Genomic DNA, 25432 nt, shown 5'->3' with positions numbered 1-25432 from the left:
GCAGAGCCGGAGCAGTGCTAAGGTTTCTAGGAAGGGGGCGGTGAGCGGTGGCAGGTGAGAAAAAACCCTGTGTCCTTGAGGTAAGAGCCAACCATCTTTGTTTCTGATTGGATCTTTTACATAAAGACTTCGCAACGTGTGTTTCAAAATTCAGGAGGAAAATTTACTGACCTATTGATGTGACTGAAAACGTTTTAGTGTCAAAATACAAGTATAAACGGGTTGACAAAGCTGTTTTCAAACATTTGAAAGGGCATTTCCAAACCCCTTAGGTTGAAGGCCCATTTTGGTGACTAGCAGTATGGCCAGAAAGAACCGGTGAGAAATTTTGTTGTACTGAAACAAATGAACTTTTCCTACATGGTCTTCATAGTTATTTTTATGGACAATGATCACTTGTTAACATAATTGTGAATACTCCCCCATTGTTGGACATAAAGGTGGTTTTCAGTTTTCCTTACTACAAATTACACTGGAATGAACATTTTCATACCTTCATGCTTAAAACTTTTAAAGTATCTCAGGGTATATTCGAAGGAGTGGGATTTTTAGGTCAAGAATCTAAACTTTAAGTGGCTGTGGTAACGCTTTCCTCCAAGTGCACATTGGTCAGCCTGCGTTGCCCGTGACACTGTATTAGAACGCTGGTTTCCCTGCAGATTGATAGCCCATTCATGTTTCAGCGTGCTATAGCCAGCCCTGCTTGGGTCTGGCTACTAAGCCAGTGTTCTTTTCAATTTGGCACGCCCGTCTGGTACATAAAGTAGCAGTAGCCTTGCTGTTGGTACTAAAGTTCTGGGACTCTGGTAGTTCCTGACATCCTCTTGAAGATCTCTAGAATCCTTTACAACCTGTAAGTTGTTTTTCTTTTTCATTCCCCCCCAGTATGAGGTAATTTCTCCCACAGGTGTAAAGCCGCTGCATTCCAGCCCTACCCTATTATAATCCGGCATGGCCAAGTGCCCGGAAACGAGCTGGCAATTGCGCAGTAGCTAATTCATATGGAGAGGGATATGATTTGGAGTTTCCACTCAATACTGTCTTCTTTTCCTGTTGTTATTTCTAGGGCCCCAGGTCACCATTAATGACAACCTAGAATAGAACTGCATTGCAAGATTTTGGGGGTGGAGTATACATGGGAATTGATGGGAAATTTTTCTTTAGAAGTAAGTTCATTTCTAAACAATTCTGGGAGCATTGTCACCTAGACTGGATGTCTGCGCCCTTTTTGTTTTGACGAAAGCACAGGGGAATTAGGATAGATACGTGATACGTATAAATCAAATTTTTTGGTGCTTGGTACCAAACAGTTTAGCTGAAATAGGGTTTCAACATACTAAGTATTTCACTTGAGTGGAATTTTCTGGTTTTCTGGCACCAGGGTGAAGGCAAGGGCATTCAAATAGCATTCTCATTTTTGAAATACTACCGCCCGGAGGTTAGAAAAATAGTAAGATCCCAATTATTCAGAATAGCCAACATATGCAGGAATGTTGCTTGATGGCTCAATTAAACCACTTTGAGTTCAGTGTTCTGGACATGTGGATGCTACTGTGAGAATAAGAGGACGGAAGTTTGGTTTTCTGTTCTTGCTAAGAATGCCCAGCTGCATGCCTACCACCACTGCTTTTCTTGATTTTTAACATTCCACATTCATGTCCGTGGTTTCCTGGCTTGGCTATTTGCATGGGTAGTTAGCTTCTTTTTACTTCGCATTTGTTTCCTGGTAATTCCCCTTGCTGAGCTCCTTTAGTAAATTCATTAATACTTTCAGAGAGCTGAGAGGAGAAAAAATAATTCTTTTATAATAAAGTTGGTTTGATCTCAATTGTCATTATGGCTTGATTTACAAATTCTAATCTTTAAAGTACGAAACTGGACAACGATGCCAATTTAGGAGAAAACGTTTTGAGCCCAGGGAGGCCCCAGGCCGGGCGGGGGGCAGACAGGCCATCACCCGCCCATAACGCAGGTGCCATCGCTCAGAAGCAGAGGTCCCGTGGGTCGCTGTGGGCCCCCACCCTTCCCTCCTTTCTACCCTGTCCGCCCGCCCCTCTTCCCGTCGGTCAGCTTTAGCCTCTATCAGGGAGCCTCGACTCCCGAACGGCGAACGGCGAACCTCGCGCGCCCGGAGAAAGGGGAGCGGCCGGCCCGCGAGGCGGTGAGCCTGCCGGCGGGGCCCCGGGCCTGGGAGTCCAGCACTGGGGGCGGCGCCCTCCGCGGCTCCGTGACTGCGCCTCTGCGCCCCCGGCTCGTCGCGGCTCCCGGGATGCGCGGAGGTGGCGGCGATGGCGACGGCACCTCAAGCCCTGCATCATCCCGGGCGGCGCGCAGAGCTGGGGTCTGGGCTGCGAGATGGAGGAGGAGGGGTGCCACTGCAGCCACCGGGCAGGTGAGAGGCCGCGGGCCCCTGCGGGAGGCGACTCCGCGGGGCCGGGGAGGGTCGGGGCCCCGGGAAGCAGGCGTGTTAGCGAAGAGTGTGCTGCGCTGGTCCAGGCCCGGCCGCCCCGCACCTGCAGCCCTGGCGCAGCTGGGGGGGGGGGCGACTATCTGGCCCCTGCCCTGCCCTCTCCCAGGATCCGCGTGGCCGTGGAACTCCCCCACCGCCCATGGCCTGGCCGAGACCTCCTCACCCCATCAACCCTCTCCCGACTCTTACAAGCTTCCCGGCCGGCCTAGGCCCTCCTTACCTAACTCACCTCGGGAGCTCCTACTCATAGCCAGCCCCTGGCGGGGGTCGACGCCCCACCCCATCTCCATTGCATGCCCAGACTGAGTTGGGGTGGTGGGGGTGCTCCACAGCCTCCCCACCCCGCTCAGCCACTGATCCTACCCCACCCCATCCGCTGCTCTGGGCTTTCTAGAGGTAGTTCAACTGGGGACAAAGAGCTTAGGCTCTGAAATCAGGTAAATCTCTCTTGAATCTTAGTGACCTTGGGCAAGTCACCGAACCTGAGGTTGTCCGGATCAATACAAATACAATGGGAATCATAATACAATGGGTGAGGGTTAGACTCTGAAAATGCCCCTCCTTGAGAAATGTAAGGCATTATGAGGGAAAAAAAATGCGTCCAGGTCATGGGTTGACTTGGGAAAGCTCATATAAAATGCATTAATGTACTAAAATATTAAGACAGCACACTAAATTCTCAGACTCTTCACACATCTCAAGGCGAAATCACTGTCACAGTACAATAAATTTTTATTTACGATTCCTTGCTTACTAGTTACTTTAGGATCCCCCCTCCTCAGCTGTAACAAGATGCACGTGCTATGAATTCATTCCCTGTTGGTGCAGCTAAGATGCCCACTTAAGACAGGTGTTCCATCTTAACATTTTTCTGGGCTTGTGGTTTTAATCACATTGTCCTCCAGGACCTATTATTTATGGTCCCAGAGATAAGGAGTAGCTTGTGTGCTGGCGTTGGAAAAAACATCAGTAATCTTTATTTAATATTTAGTCATAGCAAATGGCTGTTCGCTTACCCCCTCCTCAAATCAATGAGTTTTGTGGTTCTGTCTTGACAACCTTGCTCCAAACTGTGATCTCAGCCTTCTCTTTCATACAGTCCCAAAGTTAGTTAGTGCTAGGACCTAGGTTTACTTACCCTCTATTTCCTTTATTTCTCAACCTTCTCTGCCAAAACCTTTACTTCTATTCTGTCTTCTGCCTTCCCTCCTTTTTCTCTTCAGCCTCTGATTCCTAACTTTTCCCCCAAATTATCCCAGTAGGAGTGGTTTATCATTACTTTATACCAGAACCATAATTATCGACCTTGACAAAAAAGTATACAGAAGTATGTATATGTGTGTGTGCTCCAACTTTGGGTTCCAAGAACTTTGACTTGGGAAGAGATTGCAATACCTACTTGATAGGATTATATTGAGAATGAAATAAAGTTTGAGAACTTAGGAAAAGCCTGTAGTATAAGTGCCTGGCCATTAATAAGCACCCAATAAATTATTCCTGCTGTAACGATCTTCTGATCTAGGATCCTTCCCTTGATCTCTTCGCTGTTCTGTTTAGCCCGGTGGAGAAGTGTGGGAGAGAGTAACTGCCTGGTTCAAATTCGTGCTCTACCACTCTAAGTTAGGTGCTGTCTCTCTGACTCAGTTTCCTCATCCATAAAATGGAGATGAGTTATAGGAACTGTCTCGGAGCTGTTGTGAGGATTCAATACCTCAGCACTAAGAAGAGTGGGTGGTACATCATGAGCACTCAGTGTAGTTAACATGCAAGTAATGATACTGAGCATTGTATTCCTGACCTAGAAGTCTCCGTTGGTTTGTAATCTATTGAAAAAAATGTTTAGTTTATGAGAAAATTATATAGAAAGTGCAGTTTGCCCCTCATCTGCTCCAAATCTTTCCTCCTGCCTCTTACCTTTGACTAATATTGGTTTGTCATTTCATTTTCCTTTTGACAACTCCAATTCCCAACATCTCCTAGCTGGGGGTCTTCAAAACTTTCATCCCCACACTTGTTCAGTGTTGTCCACTTACTCAGTATCTCTCTTAGCACCCTAATTCCAGATTCTTCATCCTTCTAATTTCCCCCAAAGTTAATTCCTGCTTCCCTCTTCACCCCTGCTCATCTCCCTACTTCCAAAGAGGAAGCCCTTGGGGCTGGGGTGGGGGGTGGGGAGGAGAGTTTGTTATAAACATTACTGTCACCTCTCTGCCCTTCCTGGCTCCTCACTTTGGGTTTTCTCTTCCACTTCTCTTTTCGTCAGTTCATCCTAGTCCTCTAATTAACAATAAAAATATAGTAAAAGGGTATGTTTTTTACCACATGAGTATCAAAAAGTGTTCAGAAACAGACCACAATCTTAAGTGAAAACATTAAGCTGCCCATTATTATTATTTTTAAGTTTCTAATCATTAAGAAACAAGAGGTCAGGAGTTGCATTCTTCTCTCTCACTGAACTTTTGTAAGGAAAGTACAGAAAAGTCGGTCTCACTTCCCAGGGGAGACATTCATCCTACTGCCGTGACACGCCCCGGCTGGCCGACCCTTGTGAACGCAGAAGGTGTCATCTTCTCCGTCTGGGAAGGACACTAGTCAGTTATGTGGGTCTCCCCAAGACGGCAGTTTTGTCTGATACCGGCACAGCCGTGCCTGTTACAGAAGGCTGTGAGGCTTCTGTCCATTGGGTGGTCCGCAGCTGCTTCTTGGAGCCCCCAGTAATCCCTCACTGACCTAGCGCCTTCCTCTGCACCCCACGATCCAGCACCCAAAGGGTTAACCTCTGGCACAGCTGGAGGCCTCCGTTTGAGCTGGCGGTTAAATATTCTGAACATCGACCCTGGACCTCCCCAGTGCTTTGGTTATTCCTAAAGTGCTGGATTAAAGCAAATGCCTTTTGGTTGTCAAGAGCATTGCATCAGGCTCCAAGGAACAACTTCAGCTGCCCCACTTGGAAGTGTCTTTGAGAACAGGGTGGGCACCAAGCTACTCAGGGCTTTTGGATTCAGAATAACAGAAGATTTGTGTGAGTGTACTTTAAATCTCATTGCAAAATAGGGGGAGAAAGGTTAAGAAAATAAAGGAGCAAGAAGAAAAACAAGTTCTTTCTTTAAAGCAGAGGCTGTGTCTTACTCATCTTTTTTACCCACAGCGCCTGGCATAAAGCTGGCGTGTAGTATGCGCACGGTCCGTGTAAAGTGCAGGAATGAGTGCACGGTGGGTGCGTGCCTCCTGCCCCATCATGAAGGTGCTCTCGTTGGCGTAATGATACCTCACATTTATGTAGCAGTTTAAGGTTTGCAAAGTGGTGCTTTGTACCTTGCAAATCTCAAATATAATTCTGATACTCTTCATTACTTTCATTTCCCCCTCAAATATGGTCCTACACAAAGTTTTTCTTCCAAAGGAGTGTATGGAGTTAGTCAAGAAATCACAAACAGGGAGGAGAAATTGTAAATAAAGGCAATTAAAGGATTCTTCTTAGGGAAAGAAATCGGACTTGTCAGTGAGTTATGTAAAGGGCCACAGCATCCTTCAACAATATTCTCTGCTTGAAGTTTCAGCACATGCTGTTTTCACCCCGATCCTGCTACAGAGAGAGACCTGTCCCCTGCCCTCACCTTTCACCCAGCTGGCTCCTCTTCCCCAGGACTCCCGTCAGCCTCTCTCAGCCTGTACCCTGGCTTGGATTAGGTTCCTCTTCTCTTACTTCCATAGCACTCTGCTATCCTCTGATTTACCACATTAGGCTGTAATTACGCAGTTAGGTTGATCTCCAACAACGTTGTGATCTCTTTGTCCAGGAGGTTTTGGTCTTGTGTCTCCAGCGTCTGGCTCCAGAGAGTTTCTAAAAGTAACCTCTGGCCCCGACTGGTGTGGCTAAGTTGGTTGGGCACTGTCCCGCATCGCTGGTTCGATTCCCTGTCAGGGCACATGGCTGGGTTGCAGATTCAGTCCCAGTGCTTATGAGAGGCAACCGAATGATGTTTCTCTCTCACGTCGATGTTTCTCTCCCTCCCTTCCTCCCTCCCTTCCTCTCTCTCTAAAAATAAAATTAACTCTTTTAATAAATCATTAAAAAAGTAAAAGTAACATCTGGATACCCTTCAATCAGAATCTCAGTGGGCGAGGCCCAAGAATCTACTTTTTAAATCTGCTCTCTAGGTGATGCTTAAAAATAGTTTGAAAACCACTGTGTCCTAAAACCTCAAATTAGCTGGATAATTGTATTTGGAGGTGTGTGTGTCTTTTCTGTGTTGGGCTTTCTGTGCACTGGGTCAGAGCTGACAACCTCTTGAGCTTTTCTCAAAGACTATGAGATCACTCTACTTTCTGTTTCAGGACACGCCTTTTTGTGTGCAGGCTTTTCTGCCTCGGGTCTCTTTTGTCATATATCGCTCATCTGTGAGTGTGAGGCCCTGACTCCCTTCTCACAGAAGGAAGAGACCCTTCTCTCTGAAGATGAACTCAACGGACCACCTCCAGGATGCTCCCAACACCACCTTGCTCCCTGCACCTCACCTCGGTGGGGGGAACCACACGGCTCCCCAGGCGGACACCCCGGGTCTCACCCACACAGCCACTTTGGTGACCTGTACTTTCCTACTCGCAGTCATCTTCTGCTTGGGCTCTTATGGCAACTTCATTGTCTTCTTGTCCTTCTTTGATCCAGCCTTCAGGAAATTCAGAACCAACTTTGATTTCATGATCCTGAACCTGTCCTTCTGCGACCTCTTCATTTGTGGAGTGACGGCCCCAATGTTCACCTTCGTGTTATTCTTCAGCTCAGTCAGTAGCATCCCAGATGCTTTCTGCTTCACCTTCCACCTCACCAGTTCTGGCTTCATCCTTATGTCCCTCAAGACGGTGGCGGTGATCGCCCTGCACCGGCTCCACATGGTGCTGGGGAAGCAGCCGAACCGCTTGGCCTCCTTTCCCTGCACCTTGCTCCTCACGGCGCTTCTCTGGACCACCAGTTTCACCCTCGCCACCTTGGCCACGCTGAAAACCAGCAAGTCCCACCTCTGCCTTCCCATGTCCAGTCTGATTGCTGGAGAAGGGAAAGCCGTTCTGTCTCTCTATGTGGTCGACTTCACCTTTTGTGTTGCCGTGGTGTCTGTCTCTTACATCATGATTGCTCAGACCCTGTGGAAAAATGCCCAAGTCAGAAAGTGCCCCCCCGTAATCACAGTTGATGCTTCCAGGCCACAGCCTTTCGTGGGGGCACCTGTGAAGGGAGGTGGAGATCCCATCCACTGCACCGTCCCTGCTCTCTATAGGAACCAGAACTACAACAAACTGCAGCACATTCAGACCCACGGATACACCAAGAGCCCTAACCTGCTGCCAACCCCTGCAGCCAGCCGGCTCCAGCTGGTCTCAGCTGTCAATCTCTCCGCGGCTAAGGATTCCAAAGCGGTGGTCACCTGCGTGATCATCGTGCTGTCTGCCCTGGTGTGCTGTCTTCCCCTGGGGATTTCCTTGGTGCGGGTGGTTCTGTCCAGAAGTGGGAGCTTTGTCCTTTACCAGTTTGAGCTGTTTGGGTTCACCCTGATATTTTTCAAGTCAGGATTAAACCCTTTTATATATTCTCGGAACAGTGCAGGGCTGAGGAGGAAAGTGCTCTGGTGCCTCCAGTACATAGGCCTGGGTTTTTTCTGCTGCAAACAGAAGACTCGTCTTCGAGCCATGGGCAAAGGGAACCTCGAAGTCAACCGAAACAAATCCTCCCATCATGAAACAAACTCTGCCTACATGTTGTCTCCAAAGCCCCAGAAGAAATTTGTGGACCAGGCTTGTGGCCCAAGTCAGTCGAGGGAAAGTGTGGTCAGTCCCAAGCTCTCGGCCGGACACCAACACTACGGTCAGAGCAGCTCAACGCCGGTCAACACGCGGGTTGAACCGTACTACAGTATCTATAACAGCAGCCCGTCCCAGGAAGAGAATGTCCCGTGTCACTTACAGCCAGTGAACTCTTTCGGATTTGCCAGCTCATACATCGCCATGCACTATCACACCACTAATGATTTAATGCAAGAGTACGACAGCACTTCAGCCAAGCAGATTCCGGTCCCCTCTGTTTAGCGTCACAGAGACCGGGGGATCTTGTGTAAACTTTTTTTTTTTTTCTGATACTGATTGATTTTTTTTTTCCCACTTTTGTGAGACCGGTAGTAGAACAAAACAAAGATTCAGCTAAACAGTTGGCAGTTATGATTTTCTTTGGTCTGAAGTACTAGCATCTATTGGTTTGCTTTGTGGTTTCTTGACATTTTAAGATTTAATGTAAGCGTTTATTGTTTAGATTTCTACCCTGACCTGTGCTCTGATTTCTTATACTAAACTTTCAAATAGATGCCCTGGGATGACTCATGCTACTGTGTTAAAGTGGAAAGTGATCACCGGGCTGAGTGTTACAGTTCTTCGAAGTATACATGAGCTGGGTATTTTAAAGAATGTAAAGGTATGATCTTTGCTGAGATGTTATTTTTATTAATTGAATTATAAATTTTGATTCTTTGAAGTATTGAAATGGGGAAAATACACTTTTTTTGGTAGCAGACTTATTTGAATAAATAATATATTGTTAAAGCGTAATATCAGAAATATATTCTCTGTAATGATCTTTACCAAAAATACACCAGTATTAGGTACTTTCATAAGACAGCCAAGAATACAGTATTATGATTTTTATTATTTCTTATTATAGACAGTGTTCTGTGTCAATTGAATAGCTATATAGTTCTTTTAAAAAGAAAGATGTGGAGAAGCGGGAGGAGACCGCACTATGGCTCCGGACCCCCGGTTCTCCACATACGATTCTACTTGCCAAATTGCACAAGAGATTGCTGAGAAAATTCAACAACGAAACCAGTAAGAAAGAAATAGTGGAAATACAACCAGGGTCCAGCCTGGTGACGGGAGGGGCCAAGCGAGGTGTCCCAAACCCTTGGCTCTTTGAGGAGCTGGAGGAGACCAGAGGCTTCGGTTTTGACGAAATCCGGCAACAGCAGCAGAAAATCCTCCAAGGACTGGACACAGGCCTTGATGTCCTTTCTTCTGTCATCAATCGCCAGAAGCAAACGGGGCGAGAGATTGGGAATGAGCTGGATGAACAAAATGAGATGATCGATGACCTTGCCAACTTGGTGGAGAAAACAGACGAAAACAGAAAGCTTCGCACTGACACCAGGCGTGTGAACTTGGTGGACTGAAAGTCAGCATCTGGGAGGGAAGATAAAGGTGATTTTACTGCTGCTCGCAGCTATCATGGTTGATGCGGTCTGGCCTACCAAGCAGTGGCGACAGAGGGACCAGCAGCTGTGACACCTGCCAGTGAGGGAGGAAAGCTCAGCACCCTGTTGATACATGAAAGCTGCTCTCAATAAATCCCCTCGAAGCTCTGGGGGGGAAAAAAAGAAGGAAAGATGTTTTTCCATGCTAAACGTGAATTACTCTATTTCAGAGTGGTCTTACCCAAGAATCCTAGTGAAGAATCCTGCACCCATGGAAGAGCAGTGCTGTTCCGGGGAGAGTCGGTGCTGAAAGGGTCCATCTCAGCCGGGTGCTGTTGTGTGGAAAGCAGCCTGGACTGTTCCGTGCTAGACCATCTTTGTTATTTCCTAAGAAGGGAGAAGGATGAGAATGGGAATGTTTTGATTTATACTTTCCTTCTGTGTGAGAATGGCTTGTTAACAATTGGACAAAAAGCTTCCAAGTAACTATTCAGAAATATTTTTTGTCTTTACTTATCTATTATTGTGTTGGAAAAATTCTTAAGATCTATTTTTAAGCGAATTGTGTTAGTTCCCTCCTATCAGTCTTATACTGGAGATGGGCAATAAGGAAAAATAGATTAAGTATTTCTACACCTAAAATTAATTTTATTATATGCTCTGTGATTTCTAGCATAACAACTGTAAATTCATATTTTTATGTAAAAATATTTTCATTCTACTGCTAGCACTTGAACTTGTTATAGTTTTGGAACAGTAGCTGCTAGACGCAAGATGAGCATCAAGAAACAAAATCTATCTTTATAAATTGTTGTATTCAAGAACCGTTATTGCAGATCGGAAGGCGTTTTATTCCTGTGGAGGAAAGATGGTCAACTTACATCACCCCCTCCCAGGCGGCTCCCAAGCGCAGAGGCCACGGGAGGCTGGGAGAAGGCACGGGCGGGGGAAGCTCAGCGAGAGCTCCGCCCTCCCTCCTCTCACTGCTCTTACCTCTCAGCGTCGACCAGCCATTTCTGTTTCTGAGATTGAAGTCTGAGATGTAGGTTTAATTTTTGTTTTAATTTACCTTTTAGGGCTCTCTCCTTTCCTTCTTTCTCCCTCTTCCTTTATTTTTGCTATTCAATTTTATAATAAAAGAGAAAATATCCACTCTTTTTTTTTTTTTTTTTGGTAATTGAATGCTATTTTTGGAAGTCACTATGACCTGTTTCAATTGTGCTTTTATATTTTTACTATAACACTGTTTTCATTTGTTAATACTTCCATGAGACAGCTTAGTATATTATCTCTTTATTTAACACAGAATTATGACATCTAGTATCTTCTCCTGAGAACATTTGAAGAATTGTGGCAATTTAGAAATTACACTTTATCTAAAATCAGAGCCTGGTATTTATTCCAATAAGCCAGACAGCTTCTTAATTAATAACATTAAGAAGATATTTCACACTTTTAAAGGTATGTATCTCTTTTTTGGCTGGGCACTTCAAGTGTGATTCAATAGAAGATTTTTTTAAAAAGTAATTTCTACTTGTAAAATTAAGGATGGCAGGTTTCCTATGTGACCTTTGAGATGACTCATTTTGGGGAGGTACAAATTGTAGTATAAAGAAAATTAAGCATGTACATATGAGGCCTTCAGTCTCTTTATGCTCATCAATGAATTATTGATTTAATTTGCATGAAATACATGGTGGGCTAGGTTCTTAGCCCTTCTCCATATCTGTATCTGCAGATTCAGATCTACAGATACAACTTCTCTCTTCATAAGGGCTAAAACGAGAACTAAAAGTAATGAGAATTCAGTTGAATATGACTAATTATCAGGGTATATTAATCAGTTCTCAGTGCTTTACTGTGATGCAAACCATGTGTGTATTCCAAGCATTTTATAATTGTTCTGATGTTAACCGTTAGGCCAGATTTGTATTTCTGATGCTTTTAATGTTCTTTTAAAATAGTGTTTGGGAAATAAAATTATTGAAAATTCTAACATTTCTGAATATCAGATGGCCATATTATGACTTTTCTGTCCAATCATTTGAAAACTAACAGAGAATAACAGTGATCATTATTGCACAAGAGATAATATATTGAAGCTTAGAGACAGTTATTTTCCTTAAGAGATGACATAATTTGACATTTTGTAATGTGCATAAATGCTGAGACTAATAACTCCAGCCCTGGCTGATATGGCTCAGTGGATTGAGTGCTGGCCTGTGAACCAAAGGATCGCCGGTTCAATTCCCAGTCAGGGCACATGCCTGGGTCGTGGGCCAGGTCTCCACTTGGGGGCGTGCAAGAGGCAACCGCATATCAGTGTTTCTCTCCCTTTCTCTCTCCCTTCTCTCTCTAAAAATTAATTAATTTTTAAAAAGAATAACTCCAAAGGTTAATTATGTATTAAACTAAATTTCTCAACCAGCAGGAAAAGTCCTGAGTAAACACTTCAAAAACCTCTTTAAAACAAGATTAAAATCTGGAAAAATATACAGAGTTTTAGGATTTGTGGTTTGATTTCAATCAATCAGAGTTTGGTTTGGAGAATCAGAAAATACTAATTGAAGCAGAAAAGGATTGACTATAGGAAATGAGATGTCTCCTAATTCATTAAAAGTTTAGGGCTCTACCACGTTTCCAGGAAGACTGCACAATACACACTGCCATCTGATGAGCCAGGAGAGCTCCCACTTCTGCTACAACTAGGAAGGGAGGAAGGCACTCAGCCTCCCCGGACTATGGACTTCAAGGGCACCCCGTTGAAGTAGTTACCCAGAGATCAGGAACTGCTGCCACTGCCGCCACCTCCACAGCTAGCCCTCCTGACACCTCCAAAGCAAGCGGCTGAACCAAAACACTGCTGCAGAAAAAGTTCGGCACCGTGCATTGAGTTGGTGGAACCCAATTTGCATTTATAACCCTACCTTCCTGCAAATCTGGAAACCAGTTACGCTAAAATGGTAAACTAAAAGGAGGTTCGGAACAGGTGCTCAGTTGCAATCTCTGTCCACAGTGGGCCACCTTTTGGTACTCAACGTTTTGTTCATACCTTCAGGCATTCTCCCATTGAAATAATGCAACTTCTCTCATTTAAAGAGAAACATGCCTTCTTTCCTCCAGCCTGGCTGCTTTTTTTGCTGTCCATATCTTTGGTGTTCTCAGTTTTAACATGATATGTGTCTTTTTATTTATGTTAGGATTTGTTGGACTCCTTGAGCCTATGTCCTGGCATCTTTCATCTGTTCTGGACAATTATCTTTTCAAATATTATTTCTGTCCCATTTCCTCTACACTCACCTTGGATTTCCCCTGATGTCTTTGTTTCTCTGTTGCAGTCATACACCATATAATGACATTTTGGTCAGAGACAGACCACATGCACAATGGTGGGCCCATCAAATCATAATGGAGCTGAAAACTTCCTGGTGATGTAACCATTATAAGGTCATAACGCACCCCCTTGCTCCCATGTTTGTGGTGATGTTGTGTAAACAAACCTGCACTGCCAGTCACATACAAATATAGCACATACAGTTATGTACGGTACCTACTACTTGATAATAAACTGATTTATGTATTTACTGATTTACATATTTACTATACTTTTTATTATATTAGAGTGTACTCTTTCTACTTATGGAAAAAGTTTGTCATAAAACTGTGCTGTGTTATACTGGCCACAGTCTCCTATATCTTGTGTTTACTGGGAATTTCGACTGCATCGTTTTTTCTTGTACTTGATTTAATCTTATGTTATTTTGTTCATCACGGCCCCTGAGTGTGAAAAATCCACTGCTATTGTTGCTAGTAAGAGGCCATGTTGGGTGATTGACCAATAACCAAAATTAAAAGTGATTAAGGTGGCAAATGAACTTGCCAGGCAGGCATGTCCCATTCCACCGTAGCTACAACCTGAAAAATAAGAACAAACGGACAGAAGCTGTGTGGATGGATCTGCTTCATTGGAGGTGAGTAAACTAAGAAAAATTTGGGAAGGCCTCTCGCAGACAGAGGAGCTTCTAAAGACCTGGAGTGAAGGCCAGACACAGAAGCGTGTCCCTCTCAGCACCATGATGATCCTGGCCAAAGAGAAAGTTGGTCTGTCATCTTCAGAGGAAAGGCTAGACGCAACTGCAGTGTTGAACGTACTGCTAGCTCTGGGTGGCTTAACTGAATCAAGGATTGTTATTCATTACATAATGTGGAAGTGAGTGGTGAGGATGAAAGTGCTGATGGGAAGGCAGCTGAAGAAAAGGGTTGGAAATTTCTGGATAAGCTGATTGTGGAAGAAAATTACTTGCCAGAGCAAATATTCAGTGTGGATGAAGCCTCTCTATTCTGGAAACTGATGCTGAGAAGACAGCCAAATCGATGCCGGGTTGACGGCTTTTAAGGACAGGATGAGAGTCTTGCTTGAGAGCAGTATTTCAGGCGACCAATGGGCACCCTCTGTGATCTGGCACAGTGAGAACCCCAGGGCCTCAAGTGCATCAGGAAGCACACACTGCCACTGTACTACAGGTGCAATAAGTCATGGATGACCCTGCTCCTCCTCCAAGATGCCCTCCTGAATTGCTATGCCAGTGAAATGGAGAAGTACTGTTTGGAGAAAACATATCTTACAAGATTTTGTTTATTGTTGATAATGCTTCCGGACATCCTCCTTTTATTGATGTGTTTCATCCCCCAATCAAAGCGGTGTTTCCTCCTTCAATCACCACCTCTTTGATCCAACCAATGGATCAGGAGCAGTTTTTTAGCCCTGACTGGTGGGCGCAGTGGGTTGGGTGACATCCTACAAACTGAAGGGTCGCCCGTTTGATTCCCAGTCAGGGCCGTGCCTGGGTTGAGGGCTGAATCCCTGATTGTGGGCTTGCGAGAGGCAACCCGTAGATCTTTCTCTCACACATCGATATTTCTCTCCCCTTCTCCAAAAATAAATAAATAAATAGATAGATAAATAATAAATAAATTAATAAATTAATTAATTAAAATAAAAGAGAGAGAGCATTACAGTAGGTTTTAAGACTTGCTATCTAAGGAGGACCTTTGTGCAGGCTATTGCTGCAGCTGAGGAAGAAACTGATGCAATTCTGGAATGATTACATTTGCCTCAAGACCCTTGCTTGAGTTTGGAGCAATGTCAGCAAAGAGTGTATGAATGGCATCTGGAAGAAGACTCTTGAAAGTTTGGTCCAATGACGTCAAAGCATTTGCCAAGGATGAGGAGTTTGCAAAAATCAACAAGGTTGTGGCTGAGATAGCAAACAAGATGAGCTACTTTAACCCGGGTGTGGGTAAGGATGGCACTGAGGGGCTCCCAGACGTGGTCCTGCGGACCTGACCAATGAGGAGGTGCTGGAACTGGAACAGGAGCACAGAGCTGAAGAAGAGGCAAGAGACAGGGAAACTGCAGAAGAAAAAGAACTGCCCCGCCCCCCTAAAAATTCACAGAGAAGGGTTTAGCAGAAGCTTTTGCAGAACTCAACAAATTCCTTGAAAAGATTGAAAACATGGACCCCCAAAACAAAAGATTTTCATTAATAGAGTTAATAAAGTGTTCATGGTGCATTATCTGCTTATAAGCAAATCTAGGATGCAAATTAGAAGCAAGCCAAGCAAACCATCGTGGACATATTTCTGCAAACATGACTCCTTAAGCAGGGCCTCAGGCAGGTCCTCCTTCAGGGGGTGTCCCAGAAGAAGGCTTTGCTGGCCCAGGATGACCTTCCGGCGGGACACGATGTGGAGGCGGAAGACAGTGATACCGGTGGTCCTGACCCTGCTCAGGCCTAGGCTAATGTGTGTGTTTCTTAATTTTTAATTAAACGGTTTATAAAGTAAAAAAAAATTAGAAAAAATAGAATAAGGATAAAAGAAAATATTTTTGTACGGCTGTACCTTGTGTTTGTGTTGTAAGCTAAGTGTTATTACAAAACGGTTTTTTTTTTGAAAAGTTAAAAAGAAATGTAAAGTGTCTAAAGTAAAAATGTTACCAGTAAGCTAACGTTAATTTGTTATTGAAAAAAAGAAAAATATTTAAAATAAAGTTGGTGTGGCCTAAGTGCAGCATTTCTAAAGTCCACAGTACTGCACCGGGATGTCCCGGCCGTCAGGTTCGCTCACTGCCACTGCCTCACCTGAGCAACAACTGCCGGTCCTGCGCGCTCCATTCATGCAGGCGCGCCCTTCCTAACGTTTTATACCACGTGCTTTACCATACCTTTTCTGTGTTTAGATACACAAGCACTTTCTGTTGTGTTATAGCCGCCTACAGTATGCAGTGTACAGTAACATGCTGCGCAAGTGGGTAGCCGAAGGTTAGTGGGCTTCATACACCATCTAGCCTGTGTGTGTAGCACGCTGCATGCCATGTAGGTAAGTGCACCGTGAAGTTTGCACAATGATGGAACCGCCTAGCGAGGCATTTCTCAGACCGCGTGTATCCCTGTCATTAAGCAACGCATGGCCGTATTCTGAATAATCTTTTCCAATTTACCTTCCAGTTCGGGAGTTCTCTCCTTATGTAAATTTAATCTGTTAAAATTGATCAGGAACTCTCTAATTTTAACTATTTTTCATTTCTAGAGATTTTATTTGATCATTTAAAAAAACCTGTTAAATTATAATTTTAGAGTTTTCAGTTTCAACATATACTTAAAAGTGAACTGTTTATTTCTTAAACAGCGTAAGGATAGTTTTCTAAAATAACTTTGATAATTTCAATATTTTTTTTTGAATAAGCTTCTGGTCTATTATTTTTGTTGGTCCTCCCGCATGGTGCCTTGTTTCCTTCATGCTTTGTTTATTTTTATTCTGAGCTGCTAATTTTCTATGAAAATTCTTGCCCCTTGAGAACACCAGTTTAGATGAAGGCATATTCCTCCAGAAAAAATTGGCACCTACTTCTTTCTTCCAGGCATCTAAGTGTATTACCCATCCAAGAATGCTTTAAATTGAACTGGAAGTGTTTTGGAACTACCTAGGTTAGGTGAGGGGTGCTTAGCTACAGGGTGCAGCACAAATAATGCCCCATTTTATTACAAAATCATATGCATGTAACTCTGTAACTTAACAATATCACACTCAAGCACACCATATGACATTTTAAGTGAAATGTTCAAATTAAAACTATAAATTATTACACCCATATTATTACCTTACTTGCCACACTGAAGCAGGTGGTACTTCTCCCGGACCCTGTATAAGGCAGTTAGCTTGTGGAGACAACCTATAAGGGATTTTTTTTTTTTCCATCTCCCTTTTAACTTCCAAGACAACTTTTCCTGAGGTCCTGTAGAAATGGAGTAGCTTGGAGTGGGGGATGTTTTCTTCTTCTTTATCTCTGCCCTGAGGATGTAGATCTTTGGGAGTCCCAGTGTGATGGGGGAATGGATCTCCTTTTAAGAGGAGTCAGGGGTCATCAAATTTGAAGCTCAGTTTTTCTAGGTTTGGCAAATGCCTTCAGGGCAAAAGTACCCACCATCGTTCACGTACCTCTTAATGTTCTTAGTTTCTCTTATATTTCTGCCTTATAATCTCTTACTTTCTTCTTGAGTCTTTGGTGCTTTTAAAGAATGCTTTGGAGGAGGTTCCGAAGTTGAAGTCTGGTTTATTGTCAACTGAATCAAAGCAGCATTGTTGTTACTATCAAGCTCCCACCCAGACCGCTCCATTCAATAATAATAGTATGGACCTTTATTCAGAAGCATCACTATGTAGCAGGCACCTTATATTATGAGGTGGGTACTATAATTAGTCCCCATCTACATGTAAGGAAACCGTGGGTCTAGAAAATTTATGCGGCCTCACACAAGTTGCACAATATCGTGTTTTCTCATCTTTTTTGGCCATAATCCACTGTAAGAAGGACACTTTCTAACAACTCAGTTCATTTACACTTACAATAGTTTCATCAAATAGCTCTTACTAAAGGCAGTGCACTCTGCACTCTGAAGTTTATTGGATTGGAGCCCCACCCTTATGACCTCTTCCACCCATAATTCCCTCATCGAAGGCCTTAATTCCAAACACAGTCATCTTGGAGATTAGGGCTTCAAATATGAATTTTTTGGGGGGGCACGATTCAGTCCGTAATAACTACATGTAACTTTTACTGGCTGTTTCCCTCACTGGAATAAAGCTCTCATAGGGTGAACACAGTCTATTTTGTTCAGCGCCATCTTTGTACCTATCTGTCCTTGGCCCTAGTGGGCTTTTGGTGCATAACTGTTGAATAAGTGAATCAAATAATAAATGATTGAATGTATGAGGCCTGGAAATGATTCCAAGCCGAATCTCTATCTGGCTGGCTTACAATTTCCCCATGTTTTCCATTTTTTGAATCCTTCTCTGTAGTCCCAGGTTGATGATCTGCAGGACTAATGGAAGGGGACACGGGTCTTGATTTAGGAGGACTGCAAGGCCTACAGTTTCTTTCCTCAGAGCTTCTTTTCCCAAGGGACCACCTGGCTGCCCGGGAGCTGCCAGCCAGCCCACATGCTTTCTCATTGCAAACACTCGACTCATTTGGCCGCCTGAGGACACCGACAATGAAAGGACCGTCTTCAGCAGCCACCGGAGTTAAAGGAGGACAGGGGTCACCGGTTCTGGCAGGGAGGGAGGGGAGGATACCAGTTACGTTTAAAGTATGTGGCACTTTGAATAGAGGGACAGATTTAGTGAAATTTTGCTTTCTGTAAGAGATAGTTACCAGGCAATCTCTTTAGGTCCAGAACCTTTGATATTAATTTTACCAAAGTAAAGATATCACTTCATGGCTTATGGACAAATGAGTGAATTTTCCTTCCTCTGGCCCAGTAAACAGGTAACTTTTCTTTTTTGAAACTACACTTAGCTGGTGCCCAGATAAGTTCAGTTTGTTTCCCTGAGTTCCATTTATGTGCAGGTGTTCCCCTTTGACACTTCCCGGAACCTTCAGCTGCCTGTCGCGAGCATGCTGATGAGTGGGAGATCTTTCAATTGACTCCCAATGTGGGAATCTTGATTTTCATGCAAAGCCTGATGTTTTTGCGAGATGCAGCTTGTTCAGATGCCAGATAGACCTTAAAAAGTGGAGCAATTCACAAAGAGTGCTTTCTGCCTGTTTTCTGTGGCTACAGCACTAGGATTGGTTTTATAACCTGTGTAAACGCTTCAGGTTCAACATGCCACATCTGATATTAGCAAGGGCTAGTGAGAGCTTTTGGCTCATTTGTTTGACATTAGCAAGAAAGTATGTCAAAGAAATTATGAGACCTGATTTTATTAATATGGCTCTGAGGAAAGAGATGACTGGGCATTGTGTTCTTCACACAGACCATAATGTTAGACACTTTCTCTGTGGGTACCTTAGAACTGGAATGTTTTCAGGTCATGGAGCTGGAGAATGAAAATACAATTGTTGTCCTGACCGGTATGGTTCAATTTGTTGAGCATCATCCTGCAGAGCAAAAGGTTGCTGGTTCGATTCCTGCTCAGGGCACATTCCTGGGTTTGTAGGCCTGGTCCTAGTTGGGGCAAGAGGCAACTGATCAATATTTCTCTCCCTATTTCCCTCCCTTCCCCTGTCTCTAAAATAAATAAATAAAATCTTAAAAAGAAAGAAAATGCATTTCTTTTCTTGACCTTAGAAATCAGGGATTTTACTTCCATCACTGCCAACGAATGGGGGAAATAAAACAGGAGACACAGACACTGTAATTTAAAAAAAAAAAACATTTTATTGATTATGCTATTACAGTTGTCCCATATTTTTCTCTCCTTTATTCCCCTCTGCTTTGCACACACCCCCACACTTAGTTCATGTCCATGGGTTGTACATATAAGTTCTTTGGCTTCTCTATTTCCCATACTATTCTTAACCTCCCCCTCTCTATTCTGTACCTGCCATTTATGCTTCTTATTCCCTGTACCGGTTCCCCCATGCACTCCCCTCACACTCCCCACTGATAACCCTCCGTGTGATCTCCATTTCTGTGATTCTGTTCCTGTTCTAGTTGTTTGCTTTGTTTTGTTTTTTAAGGTTTAGTTGTTGATAGTTGTGAGTTTGTTGTCATTTTACCATTCATATTTTTGATAATCTTTTTCTTCGATAAGTCCCTTTAACATTTCATATAATAAGGGCTTGGTAATGATGAACTCCTTTAAGTTGACCTTACCTGGGAAGTACTTTATCTGCCCTCCCATTCTAAATGGTAGCTTTGCTGGATACAGTAATCTTGGATGTAGGTCCTTGTCTTTCATGACTTTGAATATTTCTTTCCAGCCCCTTCTTGCCTGCAAGGTTTCTTTTGAGAAATCAGCTGATAGTCTTATGGGAACTCCTTTGTAGGCAACTGTCCCCTATTCTCTTGCTGCTTTTAGGATTCTCTCCTTATCTTTAATCTTAGGTAATGTAATTATGATATGCCTTGGTGTGTGCTTTCTTGGGTCCAACTTCTCTGGGACTCTCTGAGCTTCCTGGACTTCCTGGAAGTCTATTTCCTTTGCCAGATTGGGGAAGTTCTCCTTCACTATGTTTTCAAATAAGTTTTTCAATTTCTTGCTCTTCCTCTTCTCCTTCTGGTACCCCTATGATTTGGATGTTGGAACATTTAAAGTTGTCCAGGAGGTTCCTAAGCCTCTCCTCATTTTTTGGAATTCTTGCTTCTTCATGCAGTTCTGGTTGAATGTTTATTTCTTCCTCCAGTCCAAACCATTCATTTGAGTCTGGGTTTCCTTCCCATCACTGTTGGTTCCCTGTACATTTTCCTTTATTTCACTTTGCATAGCCTTCACTTTTTCCTGTATTTTGCAACCATACTCAACAATTTCTGTGAGCATCCTGATTACCAGTGTTTTGAACTGTGCATCTGATAGGTTGGCTATCTCTTCATTGCTTAGTTCTATTTTTGGAGCTTTGATCTGTTCTTTCATTTGGGCCATATTTTTTTCTGAGGGCCTGTTACGTAGTAAGGGGCGGAGACTTCAGTGTTCACCAGGGCAGGGCAACCCACCTTGCTGCTATGTGACGCTGTATGTGGGGGAGGGACTTGAGAGGGAACAGTGTCACTTCCTTGGCTCTTGGCTGGCTTTCAGTCACTTCCCCTGTTACTCACAAGCAAATTGCTCCTTTCTGGTGTTGATTCCCACGTGAGTGGTTTTGTGTATGTTCTAGGATGCTGTGGGTTTCTTCAACGAACTCTCCTGTGAGGCTGGGAGTTTCTCCTGCTGCTGCCTCAACCCCCACAGATTTCTACAGTCAGAGGTTTTGAGGATTTATTTCCCTTCTCTGGAACCCTGGGTTGTGTGTCTGCCTTGCTCCTCAGTTGTTCCTCCCGGTTTATCCAAATGCAAATGTGAGATCACCCACTCAGCCAGCCACAAGTCCTCTCTACCTGGCTGCTTGTCTCCACCCCTCCTACCGGTCTGGATGGATGTTTCTTTAACTCCTTGGTTGTCAGACTTCCATACAGTTTGATTTTCTTGCAGTTATGGTTACTTTTTGTTTTTTAAATTTGTTGTTGTCCTTCTTTTGGTTGTGTGAGGAGGCAAAGTGTATCTACCTATGCCTCCCTCTTGGCCAGAAGTCCCTCAGACACTGTACTCTTGTTAGGGAGAAGCGACATACAGAACCATGCATGAGAAAGTAGTGCTAAAATAACAACAAAAAAATTACATAATGTAGTGCAGAATCTGACTGAAAAGAAATACAGATGAAGCAAGTTAATCATTCTACTGCTTTTTCTTCCCTAACCATTGTAAAACTGAGAAAAATAATTTTTTCCTCAAGAACCAAACACTGAAAAACAAGGACTGGTAGGAAGCCCATGGGAATTGGGGTAGTTGGGGAGGATTTTTTGCAGTGTGGGTAAAAGATGAGGGTTCATGCATTTACTCAGCAAATATTTGTTGAGGGTCAATTTTACGTGAGGTCTGAGGAGAAACAAAAATAAGATATAGTCTTTACTTACTCCAGTAAGTAAAAAATGAAGGAATTCTATCATTAAATCATAAATACAATCTGGATCTAGATAAATGGCCAATGCAGTCGCATTGTTCACCATCACAAAAGGATTATCAAAAAAGGACGGTTTGATGGCATTTAACTAGGCCAGAAGTCCCAAGCGGCAATTTAATCATACTAGTGAATTTCCTTTTACCAGGTTAAGAAACGTGAGTGGTGTTCCATGATAAAAATAATACACAGGAAAAAATGTGTGTCCTGTGTTACCAGGACAAAAATCAATCACCTTTCCCATTTTACAAGGCATTTTGCTGAGCGCTTCAGTGTGGTCTGTCAGGTGGGAGAGGATAACAGAGAGTGGTCCATGGGGTAGAAGATGTTTCTGTGAACAAAGAGCACTATAGTGTATTAATTACACACCTGTACTTTAGAACCTGAATCGATTCAAATGCTGGCTCAGCCACCTGTAGTTTAGTTCAGCTCTTTGAGCCTCACTTTCCTTATCTGTGAGTTAAAGATAGTAACCCTGCCTCTTAGGATTGTGACCAGAGGGTATCTGAAGTGTTTAGCATAGTGCTTAGTATTTAGCAAATGTTCAGTAAGAGGCAGATATCAAAAGCAGAGTCTGGGACAACCTATCATCTGAAATTCGAGGAATATTGACTCAAGATTTTCACAACTGGCTTTTGGGGTTGAAATACCTTCTTGGAGCTTTTCCAACAAATGATTTCTGTCAGCATAGCTTAAGAATATTAATAACTACAAGTATGAAAAACTAATCCAGGGGAAAAACAACTTCCAATTTTCTCCACCAGTTATTAACATTTTCTAATCTATAGGGTTGTATTTGGAGCTCTGCTAGAATTCTCAAATGAGAAAATTAGTTTTACCACTAATTTAGGACTTAAGGACCACTGGTAACTAACTTGCAAACTAGTATTTTATTGGGGACAGAGAGACTGTTAGAACCAAGCCAAGTTCACTGTGTTTAGCTATATTACTGAGTAAATTGAGTACAGGAGATTTTACGTACAGGGTCTTAACTCCTAAGTTGCTGGACTTTCGAGAAAGTTTGATTTTTAGTATTATATGTTTACAAAATGAAAATTATGTTTCTGCTTCAGGAAAATATACTAGAAGCTACATTTTTTCCTTAAACTCAAGGTAAAGCACAATTTAGACTATCAAAAGGTACTGGAAAGCAATCAAATAGATTTGAAATTCATAATGTAGTAGCATGTTACATATGAAATATTCAGCACTATTTTGGTTTTACAAATGTCTTCAGTAGTTGAGATGGCTACCATTTCCTGAAGTTTTGACTGATTTGCTTTTGGTGAACACTTTTGTTTCAAATATATATAAAAAAACACTAACATGCTTAAAAATGTCCAAATAGGTGTAGAGACAAGTATTACAAGTCCTATATTTCATTTGTTTCTATTTTTCCTTCTTATTTTGTAAGTTTTGAGACTGTCAGGCCTACCATTATTTTCTCTAAGTGGTAAAGAGTATAATTCCAGTAGTCTTCTAAACGTAATGTCTTCCCTTCTAATTGCCAGTGAAGAAAACATGCTCATTCTTCCTAACCACTGCTATTTCCAATAGAGAAGCCTTAACAATACCAGGCTCACATTGATTGGAGCCATGGCTGGTGAAAGTAACCTATTAACCTCTACCCTTAATTCTGACTAGTTATCCTAGAGTCTGTCCACAAAGTATCCAGCCACATAATATGAAAAATAGAGACATTTAGTGACAATACAAGATACAAGAAACACTGTACATAGGACAATGATGCTTCCGTCCCCTTCAAAGTAGGCACCCTGGGACCTCACACAGTTCTCCCAATCACCATCAGCTGCCCTGTTGTATTTTCCTGAATCTCACTGATGGTCTGAAAGCTCTTCCCCTTCAAAGGTGATTTTAGTTTTGGGGAAAAGCCAGAAGTCACAGGGCACAAAATCTGGACTGTAGGGGGTCTGAGTCACCTGGGTGATTTGATGTTTCACCAAAAATTGTTCGAGACATGATACGTGACTGGGTGTGTTGTCATGAAGAAACTGCCAATCACCAGTTGCCCACAGCTGCAAATAGTTTCTGCAAGGAATGTTCAAGCTTAATGCAAAGTTCGATGTAGATTCATTGCATTACTTGCTCAGTCATTTTGAATGTGACGGCCACACGGTACACGTGCTCACTCAATGGTGTCTACTGCCCCCACTGCCTAGTACGGTGATACCGTCTTTGCTCATGCATAGGCGTTCCAGTTCACTCTCCTTGGCTGGCAGGTTACACCGATGCTGCGCAAACTTGTTCTCGTCCTATTAACAGTGGCTGGACTTTTTCCAGACAGGCCTTGTATACCTAACAATGTGTGGTCTTGATGCTAATATTTTTTCTGAGAGGCAATAGAGGCGTTTAGTGAATACGGTAATATGATGAAAATGAAGAATGATGATGGCATCCCTATCAACTCCTCTACACATGTATTGCCCACTCTTTCCCTCATATCGTTGTTTTATTACATGAAACCTGATGTATGAATGACTGAATGCACCAGTGTCAGTCCATCTATAAAATATTAATGAAACTTCATCCATCTTTGGCAGGTGAAAAAATTAGTAGAATTTCAAATATTCTCTTCCCATAATCCACTGGACCATTTTGCCTGCTGTACGACCTACTTTGAGACTATCGGCATGTAAAACAAAGCACGCCCTATGGAACGTAGTGGTCCATGGTTTCTCCACCACCCCTGTGCCCGACAACGGAAAAAAAGAGAAATGGATTTTGTTTTAAGCCATGTCACCAAGGCAACATATTGAAAACTTTTGCCATAACAGCTCGATAACATATAGCATCCATATATATGGTAGTTCTGTTTCTATGTTCATATGGAAATCAAGCACTAGTAAATAAAATTACCCAAGAAGGGCCAGGAAGACTTTAAAATTAGATTCTAGTGTAGCTGATACTTTATTTTCACTTGAAACTGACTGCAAATCCCACTCACTCAAAATTTAAATCATTTAAAAAAATTCCCAGTTTAGCTAAGGCTTTTTGTTAGATCTTTAGTGCTACTGAGTCGGTAATTTGGCTTGGTTGTGTACCAGGAAGTTTAAGCATTGTCAGAAATCAGGTCAGGCCTTTATTGATCAGACTGACTGAAAAGAATAGTTCACCAGGGTCCATACACAAAGCTTCCTATTCAGTTTAGCTGAGATTTGTTGTCCTTTCTCGCCAAATTCCCCTTAATCAAGGACACAAGGATATGAACCAGAGCTGGCCTATAGGCCCCATCTAGTGGTGTTTTGAAGAAAAGCAGGTAAAGCTAAAAAAAGTTTCATGTCACAATCTTCCTGTAAATATGAGCTATGATTTATTTCCCTGAAACCCTACTCAGGAGGATTAGTATGTGTGCAATTGTTAAAAGTGAGGTTCCTATGTCTGTGATTCTCAATCACTGAAGAGTTTATTTAAAACAGAGAACCACGGAGGAAGCGTAGTTAAAATGCAGATTCCTAGGATCTGCCCTAAGAATCTGACTTGGTAGGTCTGGGTAGCACCCACCTTAAAAGAATCTCCACTTTGAAAAAGACTTCTTGAAGTGCATTAGGCATATTATAGCTAAGCCATGTCCTGTCTATTAGGAATTCAGCCTACTAGGTGTACAGCAGAACGGCTGCACAGTAAAGGTAGCAGCAAGCGATTTAGAAATCAAATGAGACTTTACAGACTACTGATAGGGGACCCCAGGTTTAGAGGTGGTTATGGAGA

The 25432-nt window shown here is 43.0% G+C and overlaps 1 protein-coding gene across 1 annotated transcript; it reads left to right on the top strand.

Annotated features, from left to right (window-relative positions):
• The first annotated feature begins 2290 nt into the window (after positions 1 to 2290).
• Positions 2291 to 10867, top strand: GPR75 (G protein-coupled receptor 75). The gene is made up of 2 exons (XM_053925756.2): positions 2291 to 2392; positions 6809 to 10867. The coding sequence occupies exon 2, from the start codon at positions 6929 to 6931 to the stop codon at positions 8549 to 8551; it is 1623 nt and encodes a 540-aa protein (XP_053781731.1). The 5' UTR covers positions 2291 to 2392; positions 6809 to 6928; the 3' UTR covers positions 8552 to 10867.
• The last annotated feature ends 14565 nt before the right edge of the window (positions 10868 to 25432 follow it).

Source organism: Desmodus rotundus, chromosome 5 (genome assembly GCF_022682495.2).
Source record: "Desmodus rotundus isolate HL8 chromosome 5, HLdesRot8A.1, whole genome shotgun sequence".
NCBI lineage: Eukaryota > Metazoa > Chordata > Mammalia > Chiroptera > Phyllostomidae > Desmodus > Desmodus rotundus.
The sequence above is the reverse complement of the archived record's forward strand: the minus strand, read 5'-3'. Positions and strand labels throughout refer to the sequence as shown.

Excerpts from the sequence above, each read along its gene's own strand:
- GPR75 (XM_053925756.2), top strand. The coding sequence starts at position 6,929 with ATGAACTCAACGGACCACCTCCAGGATGCTCCCAACACCACCTTGCTC.